The sequence below is a fragment of the Orussus abietinus genome, unplaced genomic scaffold (genome assembly GCF_000612105.2).
Source record: "Orussus abietinus isolate OABI.00-Male unplaced genomic scaffold, Oabi_2.0 scaffold81, whole genome shotgun sequence".
In the NCBI taxonomy this organism is placed as follows: Eukaryota; Metazoa; Arthropoda; class Insecta; order Hymenoptera; family Orussidae; genus Orussus; species Orussus abietinus.
This window is the reverse complement of record NW_019394962.1, coordinates 404,063-422,817: the sequence shown is the minus strand read 5'-3', so window position 1 is coordinate 422,817 and position 18,755 is coordinate 404,063. Positions and strand designations below refer to the sequence as shown.

The following is an 18,755-nucleotide window of genomic DNA, read 5'->3' as shown; positions in this document are numbered from 1 at the left end:
AATAAATGAAATGCCGTTTTATAAAGGTGTCGGAAAGATGTAGATCTCCCAGAGGAGACTGTCTTGACCTATCGAGATATTCCTGCGAAATGCGTAATCATTATTTTACGACCGTACCGGGATACCTTAATGACAAAGAAGTTGTAGGATTCCTTGACAAGGAACGTGTAAAAGTCAACAAGGCGAGTTTCTCCTCGTTATCCCTGCCATTTTATTCAGCAAAAGTGTCAATATAACGTGTTATAGAATGTAATAGTATATCGATAAGTACTACATATCTTACAGAAACCTCAGGTGTCCTTAATGTCGACCATGTTGGTCCTCCTTACGTTTAACGTGCAGCGGGTCTAAGTTCCCGCCAGAGTTCCTTCAGCAAGAGATCAGCAAAGATACTTTACCAAATGCTTAAAAAAAAAAAAAAAATAATAAGAAATATACGAAAATGTAGGTGAACAAAAGGTCGAAATAAAAATTCGTTCTTCCACCGTTTGACTATTCAACCTCTTGAAAGGTTACTTGGCCTCTGGATACTCTTCACTTTTCGTAATTACTCGAACGCGCTCTTTTTCGTTCGATGGTCTCTCGTCAAAGCGCTTCTTTTAAATGCGAGTCGAGGGCGACACGGCGCGGCCGATTTTCATCCTAGGACAAATCTGCATTCCGACGCACAACGGCTAGGTTTCTTCTTTATTCTCTATTCTCACTGGAAAAGTGTAGGCGCTCTTAATGGCCCACATACCCGTATACCACCTTATATATCACCGATACACAGGGTACATGAATGTGTAGTGCGCGTAATTTGGCCTGTACGCGCGATTAGACTTGTCATTCTAATGTCAGTCGCGTGCGATTAGGCGACTTTCGAGCGCAGCTCGCGATTGTGCGCATTTCGAGGCGAGAGGGTGCGTCGGTGCGAATTCCGAGGGTGCAACTTGAGAAAACCCTCCGAGGGCACAAACTTTCCACTGACATTTTCGATAAATGATAATTACAATCAATCCGCCCGGAAATGAAAAGAAACGAGCTAGGGGTGATTTTATATGTGAATCACAGGGTGGATGTATATGTATCTCGAACGGTGCTAAATCGACCCCACTTCGAGGATGTATAGATCCGCGATTAATAATCATATTTTAATCATATATATATATTCAAATGATTCCGTCACTTTAGACGTTTGATACTCTTTAGCCGCATCACTTCGAGCTTCCCATTGTATATATGAATTGTGCACATGGAAATTCCCGTTTGCGGAGAAACTGCCGAAATTGTCACAGAATGTCCGTGAGGGGTTTGTGCCGTCAAAGTGCGGACGCGCTCAACTATAATCGTACAGGTAAGTCTACCGAACGAGTATCGCCTTTTACAAAGGATCATTTTGCGTAATTACACTGATATTCATTAAGCTGTCCATTGGTTCTCGCTTAATATCCACGGTAATGGTTTTGTGTCCTCTTATGACTATCGAAGGTCTGAACTGATACACCCACACTTCATGCCTAAAGCGAGTCTCTTTAACGATTCGTCGCCATTTCCAACCCGCGAAACGCACGCGGATCCATAACGAAAGTATTCCCCTATATGCAGGGTGCGAACAATGATTCCGATTAATAGGTTTAAATAACCCAGGCGAGAAGATTTTCATTCGCTCAAAAGATGAGTGAACGTCCTCCGGTTTCGACCGACCTGATCGGTATTGAGAAGAAACTTTTAGAAGTTCTTTTAAGTCTACGAAGTTCGTTGGGTCTCCCGAAGCAGGAGTTTCGAAAGGTGTTAAGCGCGTTCACGCAGACACCTTTGGAAGTTTTACATACCGAGCCTTAGTACACCCACCACGAGACATTGAACTCTATCGTTGCCGCCTTCATGTCGTAAGGTCATTGGTGAAGTTTCATATCCGTCGCTTTGCTCTCGAAGCCGATCGTATAATATTTCTATTAAATTGCACGTATATACGGGACGATGGTCATAATAAATTAATACGTATCGTAAATTCCCCTTAAATAGATTTCCTAAGCGCTCCCTTTTAAGCGCTAATTGAAATACGTTCATATCTGAAGAATTCCTATCTCGGGTTATTTTTTCACAAAAATGAAATTGAATACCCCAAAGCGAAGGACTCTACACAGGACGTCGAGTACTCGTTGGTAACAGCTCATTCAATTGTCAACGCGAAGAGAGGCGTTCGTCCCTGTGACGCATTGTGGAGTTGGAGGCGATAAAAAAAAAGAACTGAAGGGCCATCGTCTCTCCGAAGAGTCCTAAAACAGAGAGAGAACGATCCGCATTTTCCAAACGACCGTCGTAACCCCATCGCATGGACGACTCCCCATACATGTTCTCCCCCTAACGGATTCTCGATATCGCGAGTTCCTAAGGGTGTCGGGTCACCCGGAGCGAGAGACCCAGGAGGGCGTAATAAAACGGTGGTAAACACAGAGGACGCCACCCGGAGCCAAGAGAGAGGTAGAAAGGTAGAAAGAAAGAGAGAGAGAGAGAGGAAAGTCGAGACTTACCTTACCGCGAGCGAAGCCGAGTCGCCGATAAAGGACGCGGAAACGCAACCAAGGCCAAGGCGGATCGGGTCAGAAGAAAGAACCGGAGCTATTGAAGGTTGAGAAAAATTGTGCGTTTATTATAACGAAAGATGCAGGCGAGAAGATACGTCACCGAGCGACCGGGCACGTATACTTTCGATCCTCCTCGTTCTCCACCTCGTCCTCCGTCGTGTGCGCGCAAAAACGCGGAGAAGCGCGAGGAGGTCCGATCGGCCATCTTGGAGAACCGCGTACCGATGGTTCTCCAAACCGCGGCACGTCGGGGCACATAAAGGCCGATCGGTCGCCCTCGGGCAAAGGAAAAGGGCAGACGGATAGAAAAAGACCCGGATACAGAAAGAGAGACAGAGAAACAGAGCAAGAGATAGAGGAAGAGAGAGAGAAAACGTAACGCCACCACCGAGGTACGCGCGGCTCTCACGATTCGCACCCTGCACCTACGTAGAACGGTACATTTATACGTATGTATGTATATATGTATAATATATATATATATTTATATATTAATTTATTATTTGTTCATCCCGTTACGGCGGTGTATACGTATCTATATCTACAACGGGCAGTAGTCGGCAACGCATTCGGCCGACTGTGCGCGAGTGGGTCTTCGCCGTTCGACGAGTGAGTTTCATCCCCTATCTTTGGTATCGTTCCGAGGACGCGCGCGGAGATTTGCCGGCCCCTGGTCTCGGCAGGCGCCCGGGGAACGCCACCCTCTCGGCTCTCGCTCGGTGCCCGGTCGAGCTCCGAAATCGGCGGACGTCTCGGTCGCAGCGGTCACCGCGAGAGCGAAGCTTCTTAGGCCTTGGCTCGGGCCCACGCGCGGCGTCGCGACGCCAGGGTGCGCCCGAGCGGGGGTGTGCGAGTGTAGGTGTGCGGTCGCGCGGCCGCCCGGCACGGGTGGCCGATTGGGGTGGTTAGTGGCAGTAGCAGCGTCGAGACGCGGAGCGGGGACCGCCCGTCGGCGACGCCACGGTCCGGGGAGCGGCGGATCGTTCGCGCGAGAGCGGGCCCAAGCACGGAGAAGCTTATCACAGAAGACGCGCGTTCGTTCCGCAGACCGGACTGAATCTGCTCCTCCGGCGACCGCCGTCCCCCCGGACGTTCCATCCCGCCGGCGAGGTCGCCCTCGAGGTGACCTGGCCATTGGTAGGAGTCCGGAGCGACGCGGGAAGCCCCGAGGGAGAGAGGCTCGACGGGTGGTCGTCGAGGAGTCCCGCTGGAACGTCGAGGTTCCGGGACGCCTCCTCCGCGGCGACCTCCGGGGACCTCGAGGAGCGGCCCCGGGGGTACTCCCGCGACACCCCGTGGCGTGCCTCCGCGCGTCCCTGTGCTCGTGAGTATGCGTCCATTGTTATATCACGTTTGCAGTTGACGTGGCCCCGACTTGGCATGGAAGAGCGGTTATCCTCGACGAATGCGACGACGCCGGCGTGGCTCCTCCGGGTTGTCGCGCTCCCCTCGACGAGGGCGACGCGTCCCGCGACTCCTCGGGCCCGATCGTTGGATCGAGATCGGGTCGGTCCAGGACTCGGATGGGAGGCTGCGACTCCGCCGATCGACCTCGCCGGTGGCACCCTGTCCGCGATTACGTCGCCGTGGACTTGGCTTTGGACTCTTTGGACTTGGACTTCCCGCTGCCGTGCTCCTGGTCGCCTCCGCTGGGGTTCGACGAGCCGTTCCCTAGCCTCGCGACCTTCCGGTAGATCGGACTGTTCACGAAGCGCGGGTACGAGTCCCGGTGCATCAGCGTGTAGATCTGGAGCTGCGCCTCGTCGAACGTGTGCGGCGTCGGCTGCACCATGTTCTGATTTACGATCTCGCGCACCCTCGAATCCAGGCTCACCTGAGAGAGACAAGAAAGCGTAAGGACGGGCCGTACGGGGTGAATAATAAAACCGCCTTACTTCCTCGTTACTTCGCGCATTCGTGGGAATCCTTTATCACGGGTGAGGTTGACTTTATGCCACGTTGGTCGCGAGGAACGACGGGATTCGATCCGAAGTGCATGCTATCGCTGAAATGCGTGCATCGGATCTTGGGAACGGTGATGCGATTTCTAATGCACACCGTGATACGGGAATAAGGTCGAACCGTCTCGTTTTTCGAAATTCCGTGTTTCGTGGCACTCCAGGACTTGCAGCGGAACCAGGAAGGAAGGTACGGAGAAGTAACTCGGCGTAAAATGACTTGGAAGACGGCGACGAATCGCCCCCGCTTTCGGGAGGTAAGAAACCCTTCTTCTTTTACCCTGGGCGAGACAAATGGCGCAATTTGTTACGCCCTACGGAATTCGGCGGGATATGAAACGTTAACTCGGGACTGCAGACCCCGTGAAAGGACCCGGGGAGATGCGCGATGCTAATATCCCGGGGATGAAAGGCTGGAGCCCTCCCGAGGTGCGCTTTTCCACGGCCCGCGGGGGAACTTACTTCTTTCGACGAGAATATCGATATGTAGACGTCGTAGATGTGGCGGGCCTTCTCCTCGATCCTCTCGGGATCGTTCTCCCTTTTGAGCTGCTCGCAGGCCAGCCAAAAGGCGATATTCTCCTCGCTGAACTCCCGCAGGAGGAACTCCCGGAACAGCTTCCTGCCGGCGGCGCTCTTCATCAGCCGGTCGAAGGACGTGCCCCAGGATCTGATCTCCTCCAGGCTGCAACACTCGGTGCCGCCGTCGAAGCCGTCCAGGCTGTCGAAACCATTCTCCGCACCTGCAATCGCGAGTTCAGTGACGCCACCGTCATCGCCGACACCCCCACGTTCACCGGTACCTCCGAGTCCACCTGAATTTCGGCCGACTGCCGCCAAACTGTGAACAAGAGAACTCGATATTTTAATATCTCGTTAGGAAGGTCCTCGAAATCGTTATCGTACTACTAGTTGCGTACTACACTTGTTGCCTGAACATTTTGTTCGAGTACTCGTACGACCCTTTATTAATTATTTATAACACGGAAGATATAAAAATCAGGATAAGAGAACATACGATCGTATGTCAGTGTCAGAATCTTCATCGTACAAATTTTATTGCTAATAAATATTGGTAGCGTACTACACTTGCTGCCAGAACATTTTGTTCGAGTACTCGTACGACCCTTTATTAATTATTTATAATACGGAAGATATAAAAATCAGAATAAGAGAACATACAATCGTATGTCAGTGTCAGAATCTCCATCGTACAAATTTTATTGCTAATAAATATTGGTAGCGTACTACACTTGCTGCCTGAACATTTTGTTCAAGTACTCGTACGACCCTTTATTAATTATTTATAATACGGAAGATATAAAAATCAGAATAAGAGAACATACGATCGTATGTCGGTGTCAAAATCTCCATCGTACAAATTTTATTGCTAATAAATATCGGAGAACGTAATCTGGACAATATGTAATGTTTTATGCTTCGGGTCAATTATACCCCGTGTTAGGATAAGTAGCTGATTAGTAGATGATTATTAATGTATGAAATTCATGACTGAGAGATTCTTTAAAGTATGGGTTCAAATTCAGAAGCAATATATGTATGAGATGGTTATATGCAATATGCACTATAAATTAAATGCAATGCAATGCTTTTGTATATCTCCGACTGTGCACGTACGAGCAATTTTTTGTGTTGTGCATAGCTTATGTCGTGCATATAGCTTTTTCATTGCCGCAAATTTGCTTGCTATTGGATAGGCAATTGTACGAGTCCATCGTACGTAAAGTTACTCGTAATGCCTGCAGGAATGTATATCAGGGTTCGAAAAATATTTTCTCTATGACACGTCATGAGAATAATTTTCCGCTTCTATCATGGCAATTAATTAATAACGTTTCAGCGTTCTAAACATGTCTCGAGCCGCGTTAAAGTTATGAAAGATGAATATCAGTCGAGCGTTCATTGCTCACCATTTATTCCTGCTTGCAGCATGAAACATAAAAAAGGGATGTATACATACATATTTGCCTATGTGTGCATTAAATACCCAGGTAACGTTTTACGCGTAATAGTTTGCAATCAAATGGAATAATGCTGCCGACCTGGTTCTGCATATGGCAGTTACAAATGATTACCAAGTAAGTATTTTCCCTTCCAACAGGAAGGCAGAACAGACACGCAGTCTCTACCGAGGCGAAGTGCTTTTCCTAGAACACGAGCAAAACGATTGCTCGCAGCGATTGCCATTGATAAAAGGTAAACGCGGCACGCGGAAAAAAAAGGAAAAAAAAAATTATGAAGCGAAAAAAAAAGCAAGCAATCTTGCTAATTGAACGAGACAAGTGGAAAGGTGCATCATTCCCTCCTAAGTGCCGAATCAGAACGCAAAGTCTCTTCTCGAACAGCACTATATCGCTCCTCGGTTACCAATTTCCCCCAGCTACAGTACCTCGTAACCGGGACATATCGCGAAAACAAAATTGTATCTATGTCCAAGATGTTACATCGTATTGCATGCAATTAACACTTAACGCTATCACGGTGGCTAGGGTTCTAGAAATAATTCCCGAGATCAATAATATCCAAGATGCACCTTGGATCGACAGGGAGAATATTTCTCCTAGAAATGCACCCACGATGCAGGTTTCGGGATTTTACTACATCGGCAACTAGGGCAGAATGATTCGACACACGGGCAGGAACGAGCGAAGCACACGAGGCCAGCTGTCAGTAGTACACGTGCGCAGCGAGGCGGCCTAAAAAACGGCGTAAGGCAAACAAAAGTACGAGAATAGATAGGAGCGGTAGTACCACGAGCAACTACAGCAGCAGCACCACCAGAGGCAACAGTTGTCCCTCCTGGACCGCCCCATCAGGCCCGGTCGCTGTTGCTGCTGCTGCTGCTGCTGTTGTTGTTGCTGCTGCTGCTGTTGGGAGGACTGTTGCTGGTTCCCGTGCTGGGAGGCGTTCCCGGAGGTCTGGCTCTGGCCCTGGGCTCTTAGGCGACAACCTCCTGCGACAGCTTCACCGCCGCCAGGCCCGTGACTAACACCGATGCCCATTGCAGTTGCACCGAGTCCACTCGACATCTGCAATCGAAACCAAAATAGTTAGGTGTCCCGGAACGGGAAGCGGTTAGATCTCGCGAATTGGCCAGGAAAAACGGAGTTTCTCCGCCCAGGGGGCGAGGAGGCCTCTCTTTGCGACTTCTCCTCCGGCAAAGTACACCGGGAGAAGACGTCGCTACCTCGGCCGAGTAAATCTCGTTATCATTGCCAAGGGGTTCCTCGAGTGGCGATTTATTGATATTGCGAATTGCGAGAGTAGCGGCACACTTCGGCCTCGCTTGACCCATTTATTGTGTGTACAGGTCGCGACGTTAAGGTGAAGTGAAACCCCCTTCAAATCAGTCGATTCGAATACAACACTTTTTTCTTAAGGGTATTAGACCAAACTGTCCGAAACTTTGACACGTCACTCCTGATCATCTAAGAATTGTCCTGATACATTCAAAATTTGGATCTTTGGAACACATTTTTTAACTCAGTCCAGACCAGAACCAAAATGGCGTCGAGCTCTCATATTTCGATCAATATACAATTATCGAAGGCTCTGATATGAGAATCGAAAGGGTCAGGACAATTTTACGAGAATTTAGAACACTCTGGTAATCGATAAACTCGCATTTGAACGGGATAAAGGCAAAAAAAGTGTTGTACGCGCTTCTTTGCTAAGACGATGGGAATACGAGGTCTCGGAGTGAAAATTTAATTGACCTGGAAATCACAGATGGCGCAGGGGGTCCCTCCGCAGTCAATTAGGGCCCCAGAAGGCACGAATCCAGAGGATTTCTGGAGTTTTACTTCGATTTCTTTATAATTATTGTACGAAAACGACAGGTGGAATATGCCATTTGGTACAATACACAATATAATTCGACCCAGCTCTCAATATAAAAACGAACGTCGGCAACGTAGGCATTTAGAAAAATCTTCTTTATCGACGTTGATCAAGTTCCTCGACGTGTTTCACTTCACCTTAATGCCCGTAAATTTTAGAAATTTATTCAATTTCCCTCGAGTGCCTGGCGGCATAGATCGCGAAAAGCGATCCCCGATAGGCCCGACCGTAATGTCCCTCGCAGACGAGAGGCGGACTCGTTTTTCGGAGTATCGACCTCGACGTTTCGACGTTTCCTGCCACCCATTTCTCGAGCACCGAAGATACCCGAGGAAAAGGGATTTCCTGATGGAGAGAGAATTCAGAGGACTCGGGCACGTATGAAGTAAGCGGCGTGTATGAAATCTGGAGCAAGGGACTCGACGCCATCTTGTCCTCGTGGAGTAACGACTTTTCGACACCTCCTAGGATACTTTGGTATCGTGGCAACCCTTCTTTCATTCTCTCGTTCATTCCATTTGTCTAGCTCCGACGCTTTACTTTGCACCTCCTGTCTTTTCCAAACGATCAGATCCCGACCTGACGTATCAAACCCTCGAGGATGATATCTCTTTCCTGAATTTCTCAACCGACCCTTCGGACAGCCGATCTTCTAAAACGTACCGTAACATCTCCCATAGCGCCTGAAATTGTCAGATGATTTATCCGCATGGGATAATTGTGCCCATAATTATGAAAGTGGTCTAAGTCACATATTTTTTGTTTCGAAATTACATTGCATTAATTTCGTTTGAAATAGTATGGCGTGAAATAACTGATAAACTCATTTTTTTTTAATTTTGACTTAGACCACTTTCATAATTATGGGCACATATATCCGAATTGAATGGACCATCTCCATATACTAGAGCTGAGGATTTCCCGAAAGCGCGGAAAGTTCTGCATTCACCTCGGACGAGGTAGCTTCTAGGGACAATCCGCACCGAGGGGGGAGTAAAATTCCCCGGCGGAAGAGCAACCAGCCCCGTAATTCGGAAGCGTGCTCGATCTAACCGACTTACGGAGAAGCTTGAACTGAAAACTCGTTACAATGACCCAGATCGAGCGGACCTATGTACAAGACCTCCCCAAACGCGAGCTTTCCCGGCCGTGGAGAGAACGGAGAGCGAAAGGGGTGGAATCGGGGATGCAGACGGGAATCGCGGTGAAGGATCTTCGCGTGACACGAAATCCCCTTTCGCATCGAGGCTATCCGTTTTCTGGATCGAATCCGACTCGTCGGCCAGGTCGGGGTGCATCCATTACTGCGCCTGGAGGCCGGGGAAGGGACTATTTGACAAACTCCGGCGCTTTTACCGAATTATGCCCGGGATTGGTGCGTCGGTGCATCCGGCTGCCGTTAAATGCATCGGTGCAACCCAGGCGCTTATCGATTGCGCCTCCACCTAGGAGATCCGTTGAGGCGCGAGCGAAATAAAACTCTTGGCCGCCTTTTTTATTCCGGGCGACACCGGTTTCGCGCGAGCGAACAATAACGTGTGACACGCGTCTATCGATCGGGCTCCAAGTACGAGAGCCAGTATTTTCCAGCATAATCGCACCCTTCAGACACCGACGGCCTGCACGAACCCATACCTCGCCCCCGAGTACGTCGGACACACGAACGCGCGGTTCGTCCAGGCTGCCCTGGTCCTCGTAAACGATTCTCCTTCTGGTTCTTTTTTTTTTTTTTTCACGTGCATACGTACATCCGTATGTTTAAGCCCCTTTTTGTTCTCTCACGGACTATCCCAAAAGAGGGTAGCTATTTCGGTTGGACGTGACGGTAAAGCTTTAAGGTGAAGTGAAACCTCCTTCAAATCAGTCGATTCGAATACAACACTTTTTTTTAAGGGTATCAGGCCAAACTGTCCGAAACATTGACACGTCACTCCTGATCATCTAAGAATTGTCCTGACACATTGAAAATTTGGATTTTTGGAAATAATTTTTTAACTCACCCTCGTAAACGATTCTCCTTCTGGTTTTTTTTTTTTTCACGTGCATACGTACATCCGTATGTTTAAGCCCCTTTTTGTTCTCTCACGGACTATCCCAAAAGAGGCTAGCTATTTCGGTTGGACGTGACGGTAAAGCTTTAAGGTGAAGTGAAACGTCCTTCAAATCAGTCGATTCGAATACAACACTTTTTTTTAAGGTATTAGGCCAAACTGTCCGAAACTTTGACACGTCACTCCTAATCATCTAAGAATTGTCCTGACACATTCAAAATTTGGATCTTTGGAAAACATTTTTTAACTCACCCCAGACCAGAACCAAAATGGCATCGAGCTCTCATATTTCGATCAATATACAATTATAGAAAGGCTCTGATATGAGAACCGAAAGGGTCAGGACAATTTTACGACAATTTAGAACACTCTGGTAATCGATAAACTCGCATTTGAACGGGATAAAGGCAAAAAAAGTGTTGTATGCGCTTCTATGCTAAAACGATGGGAATGCGAGGTCTCGGAGTGAAAATTTAATTGACCTGGAAATCACAGATTTCTGGAGTTTTACTTCGATTTCATTATAATTATTGTACGAAAACCACAGGTGGAGTATGCCATTTGGTACAATACCCAATATAATTCGACACAGCTGTCGATATAAAAACGAACGTCGGCAACGTAGGCGTTTAGAAAAATCTTCTTTATCGACGTCGATCAAGTTCCTCGACGTGTTTCACTTCACCTTAAACGAACGTCCTGCTCCGAGTACGAGACAGGAGTTGTAATTATTCGTAATTTTTGGTACATGTTATTCGAAATGTTTATCGATTTATTTTGGAACGCATGTTATTTTGCTTCGATTGACTTTGTGTTGGATTAAATGGTTGTAGGGGAAATAAGTACAAGATTTTCGAGGTACTTGCATGGAATCTTTTGATACTGGGATTTGTCTTTGTTTTATTGGGATAGCGCATTTTTTTTTTTTTTTTTTTAATGGGGGAAGTTTCGTATTCCTGCGGAGTTGCTAGGTTCAGTGTGGCTCCTTTTGTAGGAGGTCGAGGAAAATTTGTGTCTCTTCGGGTTCCAGGAGTTTTGTAGTCTGGAAGACCGTCTTGTATTTATTGGCGGGAAGACTTATGGCTCGCGATAGTGTCTGGCCGTTAAATGGGTTTACTACTTGGAATAAGGGACTGACTGTTATCACTGACTGGTTCTGAGTTGGATGGTCTTGCGATTCGGATACGCGGGTGGTGGACGAAAGCTAAAAAGCTGTTTTACTTCCTTTGTGGAACTTGCTTTTCCGTTTCGCCGTGCACTTTTTTTACTCAAAAACATCGTGCGATGTTTCGGTAATTATGTCGGAATGAATCCTACTAAAGTTATCATTGATACTTAAACCTCAAAATCTTAATTACGGTTCCTTTTAATTTACCGAAAGCTAACTATTATTTTTCCTACATTTACTAGTTGAGGATCGAGTATCTCGTTTGTCCACGCTCTGGAATACGAAAAGGTGCATCGAAACTGATTTACTCCTTTCGAATTTCTTCTTTACTTTAAATTGGCAAACAAAAAAGAAAAACAAGTTACAGCAACGTCTCGTGCAACAATTCTGTGATTTTACTTTTTATTTCTCCAAGTTGTCTCTCGTATACTTTGCAGTATTCTCTGGCTAGAAGACACGCTCTAACTAGATTTGCGAAAAGAATTTTGTTTTGTTTATGCCGAAAGAAACTCTCTCAAAGTTTCATTGCTTTGTTAAAATCTCTTCTTTGAGACGGACGGAAAAATTGTCCACTGACTGTTCAACACTGTTGCTTTTTAACAAAGAGAACCGGGGGCTGTCGTGTCGTTTTGACGGTGCACCGGAAGCACTTTTTAAATGAAATTTGGACAGAAGTACTTGTCTCCGTTTTCATAAGTTTCGCGTCTCGTTAAAACTTCTCCCGAAATCTCTTTAAGAATTTTTACCACCGACATTTGACAATGCGCTTTCACTATTTCCACTAAGAGTTATTTTAAGTTATAAATATTTTGCATAATAATACATTGCCCAGATATCAAATGAAATCAGCTTGGTATTAATAAAATCAATTATAAAATGATCTGCATGAATATATTCCATGTTCTTGCGATCATACGTTCTAATAATATGGTTTTATATTATACAGATACACTTCACCTCTTCTAATTCAACCGTAATAGAAAAAATATATGACACGTAAAATTGAAGTATCGATTTCTGTTGCCAAATACTGCAAAAGTTATACCGTATCGATTATTGAAAAAAGAAGTATGGTAAGTGCAAAATTACGTTTCACACTTCTTTTCGTTTAATTAGCATCCCCTACGGATCTAAATTACGTAACTATCGGTGAATATCAATTTCCAGGGATGAATTAAAATCAGGGAACCGGAAAATCCGATTAGACCGAAAAGAATCGTAAAAAGAGAAGGGGCTCGTGAATTATCAGACCTTTTTCTTTTTAAGCCGTTTTGCCGTATTTGCCGTTTTGCCGTTCATGCCGGCGAAATAATGACCGGCAATTGCTCCGCCGTTTTGCCGGCAAGAGTGCTCAACCCTACTTTCCACGTACACTGAGAGCACTTACTTCATTCTACGAATCTCGAAAAATTCTATAAATTTCGCAAAAACGTCCTCCTCCTTCCATTCCTCGTGCACGAGAGCACGGGGTAAGCACTTCTCAAGTGCCTGGCACTCTTGCCAGAAAAGAAAAAAAAAACGGCGAAACGATCGCTAAACATCATTTTACCAACATAAACTGTGAAAAATCGCGAATCCCGTGCGATACATTTTCGCAATAATTTTACGTGCATAAAAAATAAGCCCTCTTCATTTTATCATTACGTTAAGAAACTATAAAAAAAAAATTTGGTGCTTTCTGCGGTTCCGCTCCAGTTCGGAATAAAAATAACATAAACTGTGCAAATCTACCCGTACCTGTCTTTTCTCAATCTTTGAGCAGAGGACTACGCTTGTATGGAATTTTGCTAATAGAATTTCATTGTTTAAGGTGAAGTGAAACATCCTTCAAATAAGTCGATTCGAATACAACACTTTTTTTTAAGGGTATTAGGCCAAACTGTCCAAAACTTTGACACATCACTCCTGATCAGCTAAGAATTGTCCTGACACATTCAAAATTGGATCTTTCAAAAAAATTTTTTAACTCGGTCCAGACCAGAATCAAAATGGCGTCGAGCTCTCATATTTTGATCAATATACAATTATCGAAGGCTCTGATATGAGAATCGAAAGGGTCAGGACAATTTTACGACAATTTAGAACACTCTGGTAATCGATAAACTCGCATTTGAACGGGATAAAGGCAAAAAAAGTGTTGTATGCGCTTCTATGCTAAAACGATGGGAATACGAGGTCTCGGAGTGAAAATTTAATTGACCTGGAAATCACAGATGGCGCAGGGGGTCCCTCCGCAGTCAATTAGGGCCCAGAAGGCATGAATCCAGAGGATTTCTGGAGTTTTACTTCGATTTCTTCATAATTATTGTACGAAAGTGACATGTGGAATATGCCATTTGGTACAATACACAATATAATTCGACACAGCTGTCGATATAAAAACGAACGTCGGCAACGTAGGCATTTTGAAAAATCGTCTTTATCGACGTTGATCAAGTTCCTCGGCGTGTTTCACTTCACCTTAATTCCTTTCGAGAAGTGGCATGAAATTCAAGGATTGCGTTACTAGGGCGCTTAACAAGATTCTCTTAAATTTTGTATAAACGCCTTTCTAACCGAGTAAGTCTCCGGCAGGAGAGTACGGTTAAACAAATTTGGAAAACTTTCCTGACTAGGTGCGAAATCGAATCAACGAACCAGACAGATTAGAGAATGGATTCCGGAACAATGTCGCTCCGGATTAAACTCGGGCTTGCCACGCGAAGCGGATGTGTCCGCTCGATCTTAGTAGGGAATACCATTACTCCGATACAGGGAGCTAATCCCACGTACCGAAGAAAAGTACTCCACTTTGAGGCAAGACCGGACCATCGGCCCCGAAATACGCGAAAAGCAGCCTTGGAATTAAATTGGAACTCGTCCACGACATGGACTCGTCGGCTCGATATTGGTATGTAATATTTCCGAACATATCGGCCAAGTCCCTATAGAGACGTAATATCAATTTGGACATACGTCGACTATCTCTCTCTCTCTAAAATCAAACTAACAGCGTCAGGAGGGTCTTTGTATAAATTAACATCTCCCTCGAAGCGGAGGACGTTACTTGGCCTTTCCTATAAATCGAACTTCCAGAACTTGGATATAGCACCGAGTAAACGAACTTTCACTTCAGAGCAATCGGTTAATGTCTCTCGAAGCTGCCAAAATTTCTAGAAAGTGAACTCCGAGATTTTTTAACAGGTTCTGTGGTACAGAAATATAAATTAATTTGATAAACCGTGGTGTATTTGTAAGCCGATCTTGCAGTTTAACAATGATCTCAATGTATGCAAGGGAAGAAATTAATAAACTGCAAGGAAGGGAGTAATCCAACAAACCAAATTATCTCCTTTTCATGTAAAGTACATAAACAGGACATTTTTATCAATCCTGGCTGTTACGACTCGGCACTGCGTACTAATCAATCAACACGACGATAAGACTCATACTTTGCCCGGCGCGCTGCACCAGAATCTGCTTCTAAAGTGTTTTTAATCCACCTTACATTAAAGGTCATATTCCCTAGACCGATCGCGGGAATCTCGCACTTCTAGACCCCAGATAGCTCGAGTTCCCAAGAAGTGCCCAATCGAAAATGAAGTTCAATACATGCAACTTCCACTTTCTCTCGCGATAATCAATAAAGTACTCGCATCTTTTCACACAAAAAGCTGAGATATCGAAAAAGCAACATCTTATCAATTATAACACCTAACCAGCTTCTACATCATTGCATAAACGCCCACCAGCGAAGTATCAACAAAACCCGAAATAATGCAACGGAAAAGTCAATAAATCTGGCGATTCTCATAACCTTAAGTTCAATTTATGAATTAATAAACGGCACCAAGTACCTTGATAAATAAAATTGGGCTGCCCGAGATCCAATTCGCTCGATACCCCTCCGACCTGCCTTAGCTCGCCCATCTCATAGGACGTATCGTAACAAAAGAAGAACCGAATAAATAATTGCCATTACCTTAATCAGGCTCCCGTCCCTCCCCACGAAAGAAAAAAAAAATAAGAAACGAAGAACTGTCCCGCCGTCCACCCCTCTGCAAGAATCGTGTTTACGTCCAGGTCCGATTCGGCTCGAAACCGGAGAGGCCCGCCAGGGCGACAAAGGAGCAAGGCACGGGGGTGTAAATCCCGTAGGAGGGTGAACCCACTTCCGGGGAGAGGAGCAATCCACGGCGTCTCACCTCTATCATGTTCCATACGATCGACGGCGAGTCAAGCTCGCTCAAGCCCGGGCGAAGTCGCTGCACGTCGCTCGTCAGGCTAGCAGGTGGAGGAGCGGGTGCGATGTTTATCCCGACCTCGAGGGTCGACCTGGGGCGCCTGGGCCCGGGGCCACATGCCCTTGGTCCGCGCGGCGACGAGGAGGCGGTGCGGACGAAGTCAGGCTCTCGCGCGGTCCGGGCGGCAGGTGCACCCCTCGGCCCGGGTTATTCCACCCTTGGCGCGCATCCTTCCGCCATCGGCGCCGGGGTGCGCCGGGGGTGCGCCGGGGTCCGGCGGGGAGTCCCGACCGGGGCGAGAGGGGGGCACGGTGGTGCGGGCCCTGCGGGCCCTCTAGCTCAAGGATCGCGGGGCCCGCGAGGGGGAGGGCCCCCCGCGCGGTCGAGCAGCCAGGCCCATCCGAGGGCGAGCCGATCTTCCGGTCCCGGTCTAACCTTAAACGCACCTCGCGAGGAGGACGCCGCGCGCTCTGCCGGTGGTGGAGGTGGTGGTGGAGACGGCGCTGGAGGAGGAGTAAAAATAGTCCCTCGGCCGCGCGGGGTGCGCCGCCGCCGCCGCCGCTCGGTGGTGACAGGCGCGGAGAGAGAGCTCGCGGCGCGCGGCCGAGCCCGGAAGGGAGAGGGGCCGAGGGACCGGGCGCGAGCGTATCGATTGGCAGGAGCCGGGCGGCCGCGGGACGCGGGCGGAGGGGGAGGCGAGCCGAGCTTTCGCGGGCCCACGGCTCCCGCACCCGCGGGAGAGAGAGCTCTCTCCTGGCGGACGCGGCGGCCGCCGCGCTGGCGCCACCTGGGCGGCGGGGCGCGCAACCGCGGGCCGCGACGCACGCCGAGGCTCGCCCGGGCGTCGGTCCCGAGGGCCAGGTCGACTCGCGGCAGCCGCGCCGCGCACTGGGTCCGACGACACCGCCGGAGGTCGCGGTTCCCGAGGGTGGCGAGGCTCCGCGCGCCCCGCGAGGTCCGATGCCGCCGCGCGAAACTCCCAAACTTCGGCCAATATGGCCGTCTCTCTCTCCGGGGATACCCGGCCACCACTGCCGGCTCGCCCACGCCGACGCGGGCGTCGCGGCGCGCCAAGCCGCCGACGTCAGGCGGGACCGCGAGCACGCCTGCGGAGTAAGGCGCGAGGGGGCGCGTGCGCGGCCCGAGCTTGCGCCCGGCGCGACCGTCGCTTCCGGGGTCGAGGTTCGCGGACCGGAAGAGATCGACGACCTCGGTCGGGTTGATCGATCCTTGTTTATTTTCCCGTGGGAGGCACGGCCCTCGGGGCTTGACGAATATTCGCCCTGGAACAAATTGGGACGAATGTCGATCTACGGACCATATGTGGCGCGGAGGCGTGAAAATTTAACGGCGAGCCTCCTCCGAGATCGGGAGGGACCGATCGCGGAAAATCGACTTCGCTTCCGGGGGGAAGAGCGGAAATCGGGAGGAATCGATAACCTCGAAAGGACTTCCTCCGTTTCTTCCTTATTTCGGATTGGATTTGCCTAGGCGATTGGCAAGGCGCGATATGCCCTTTCGAGGACTTATCGAACCCAGAGCCATGGGTTGGAACGAGCTCCCGATATTCATTTTTGAAAATTGCTCCACTCGAAAATTGCGCAGAAATTTTTGCCTCCCTCGCTAGTTGCAGTTTTTAGTCTTTCGCCTCGTCGAGACGCTCGGGGACCGATTTCTCTTTTTAAAATCATGAAATATAGACGTTCAAATAAGGTGCGACCACTTTCTCAATGATTTGGCCGGCTTTACTTGCCTACGGGTTTCGTTCAAATTAATTAACACCTCCGTGACTTTCCGATCAGATTAGTTCGCTCTTGGCCATGTCGGATGACTGCTTACTCGAGCGAAGCTTTTAGTCTGGAAAGAGATTGGCGATATAGATAACGATTACTTATATGACGCTTTATGCAAATTTGAAGACACTAAAGTCCCAAACTCTATCGATGCGTTGCTTGCGATCGTCATCTCGGTAGAATATGTAAATATACATATGTATACCTAGTTGCTTTCTCGATTAAAAATCTCGATACCACGTCGAATTATCGCATCATGGACCACTTCAAATACTGAAACATGTAATATCTACGGAAACGATGTACTCGACAACTAAAATATGCTCTCTCTCTTACTGTATCGTAAAGTAGACCCCCGATGTATCTGAATGCTTTAGTAAAATGGAAAGTAATATTAAAAAAGTTTTAGCGTCGTTAGATGCGGTTTTCAGTATCTGTTGCTTCGACATGGAACCGCTAGTTACGTAAGCATAAGCGTACAGCACGTATGCACTAACAGGTACTGGTACTATTGCAGCTGAAGGTTATAGACTGTACGAGTTCAAAGACTCCGCGAATGGATCAATGAGCATAGAAAGGAGAACTTGAACGTAGCACTATAACGATGTTAAACATATGCCAAGACTCGAGAAAAGGAAACTTACAGCGATCGCGATAAGAGCTTGAACAATTGTTTCCAAGGACGCAAAATCGCAGACCACCGGTTAAAGATCGATTGCGATCGCTCTCCAATTTATATCGGACATGTAATGTCCTCGGATGAGAAATGATCGAAGGCAAAATAACCAAGGACCCCGTAAATTGATAAATTGATCCTTCAATGTACAAAAAATAATTGCTACCACGCTCAGTAACGGGTTTCATTGTCTTTTTTTTTTCTGTTCAATCACGAACATTTTAAATGCGCACAAGAGTATATAAAACGTTTCAAAAATTCGTTCGGTTACTTTTCTCACTTTAGAATCTGTTTTATTATTTTTTTTTAACTATTTTTGACTTTTGAATGTTTACAAGTATCGGCGAATTGTCGACGCCTAGCGGCCAAACGGCGAAACTATTTCAGGCCTAGCATGGACAAGTTTCTAAAGTGTTAGGTCCAGACGATATATATAAATTCAAAACGTTTTTCAT

General features: G+C 47.4%; 1 protein-coding gene across 1 annotated transcript; it reads right to left on the bottom strand.

Annotated features, from left to right (window-relative positions):
• Positions 1-3,920: 3,920 nt before the first annotated feature.
• LOC105695208 (regulator of G-protein signaling 17) lies at positions 3,921-15,898 on the bottom strand. The gene is made up of 5 exons (XM_023433561.1): positions 15,793-15,898; positions 7,301-7,578; positions 6,460-6,468; positions 4,991-5,369; positions 3,921-4,404 (listed from the first exon to the last, which is right to left on the bottom strand). The coding sequence occupies exons 1-5, from the start codon at positions 15,799-15,801 to the stop codon at positions 4,147-4,149; spliced, it is 933 nt and encodes a 310-aa protein (XP_023289329.1). The 5' UTR covers positions 15,802-15,898; the 3' UTR covers positions 3,921-4,146.
• Positions 15,899-18,755: the final 2,857 nt, after the last annotated feature.

Bases quoted from the DNA above. Each gene is read 5' to 3' on its own strand.
- LOC105695208 (XM_023433561.1), bottom strand. The intron at 4,405-4,990 runs GTAAGTTCCCCC...TGTCTCTCTCAG, and splicing joins CGATATTCTCGTCGAAAGAA to GTGAGCCTGGATTCGAGGGT.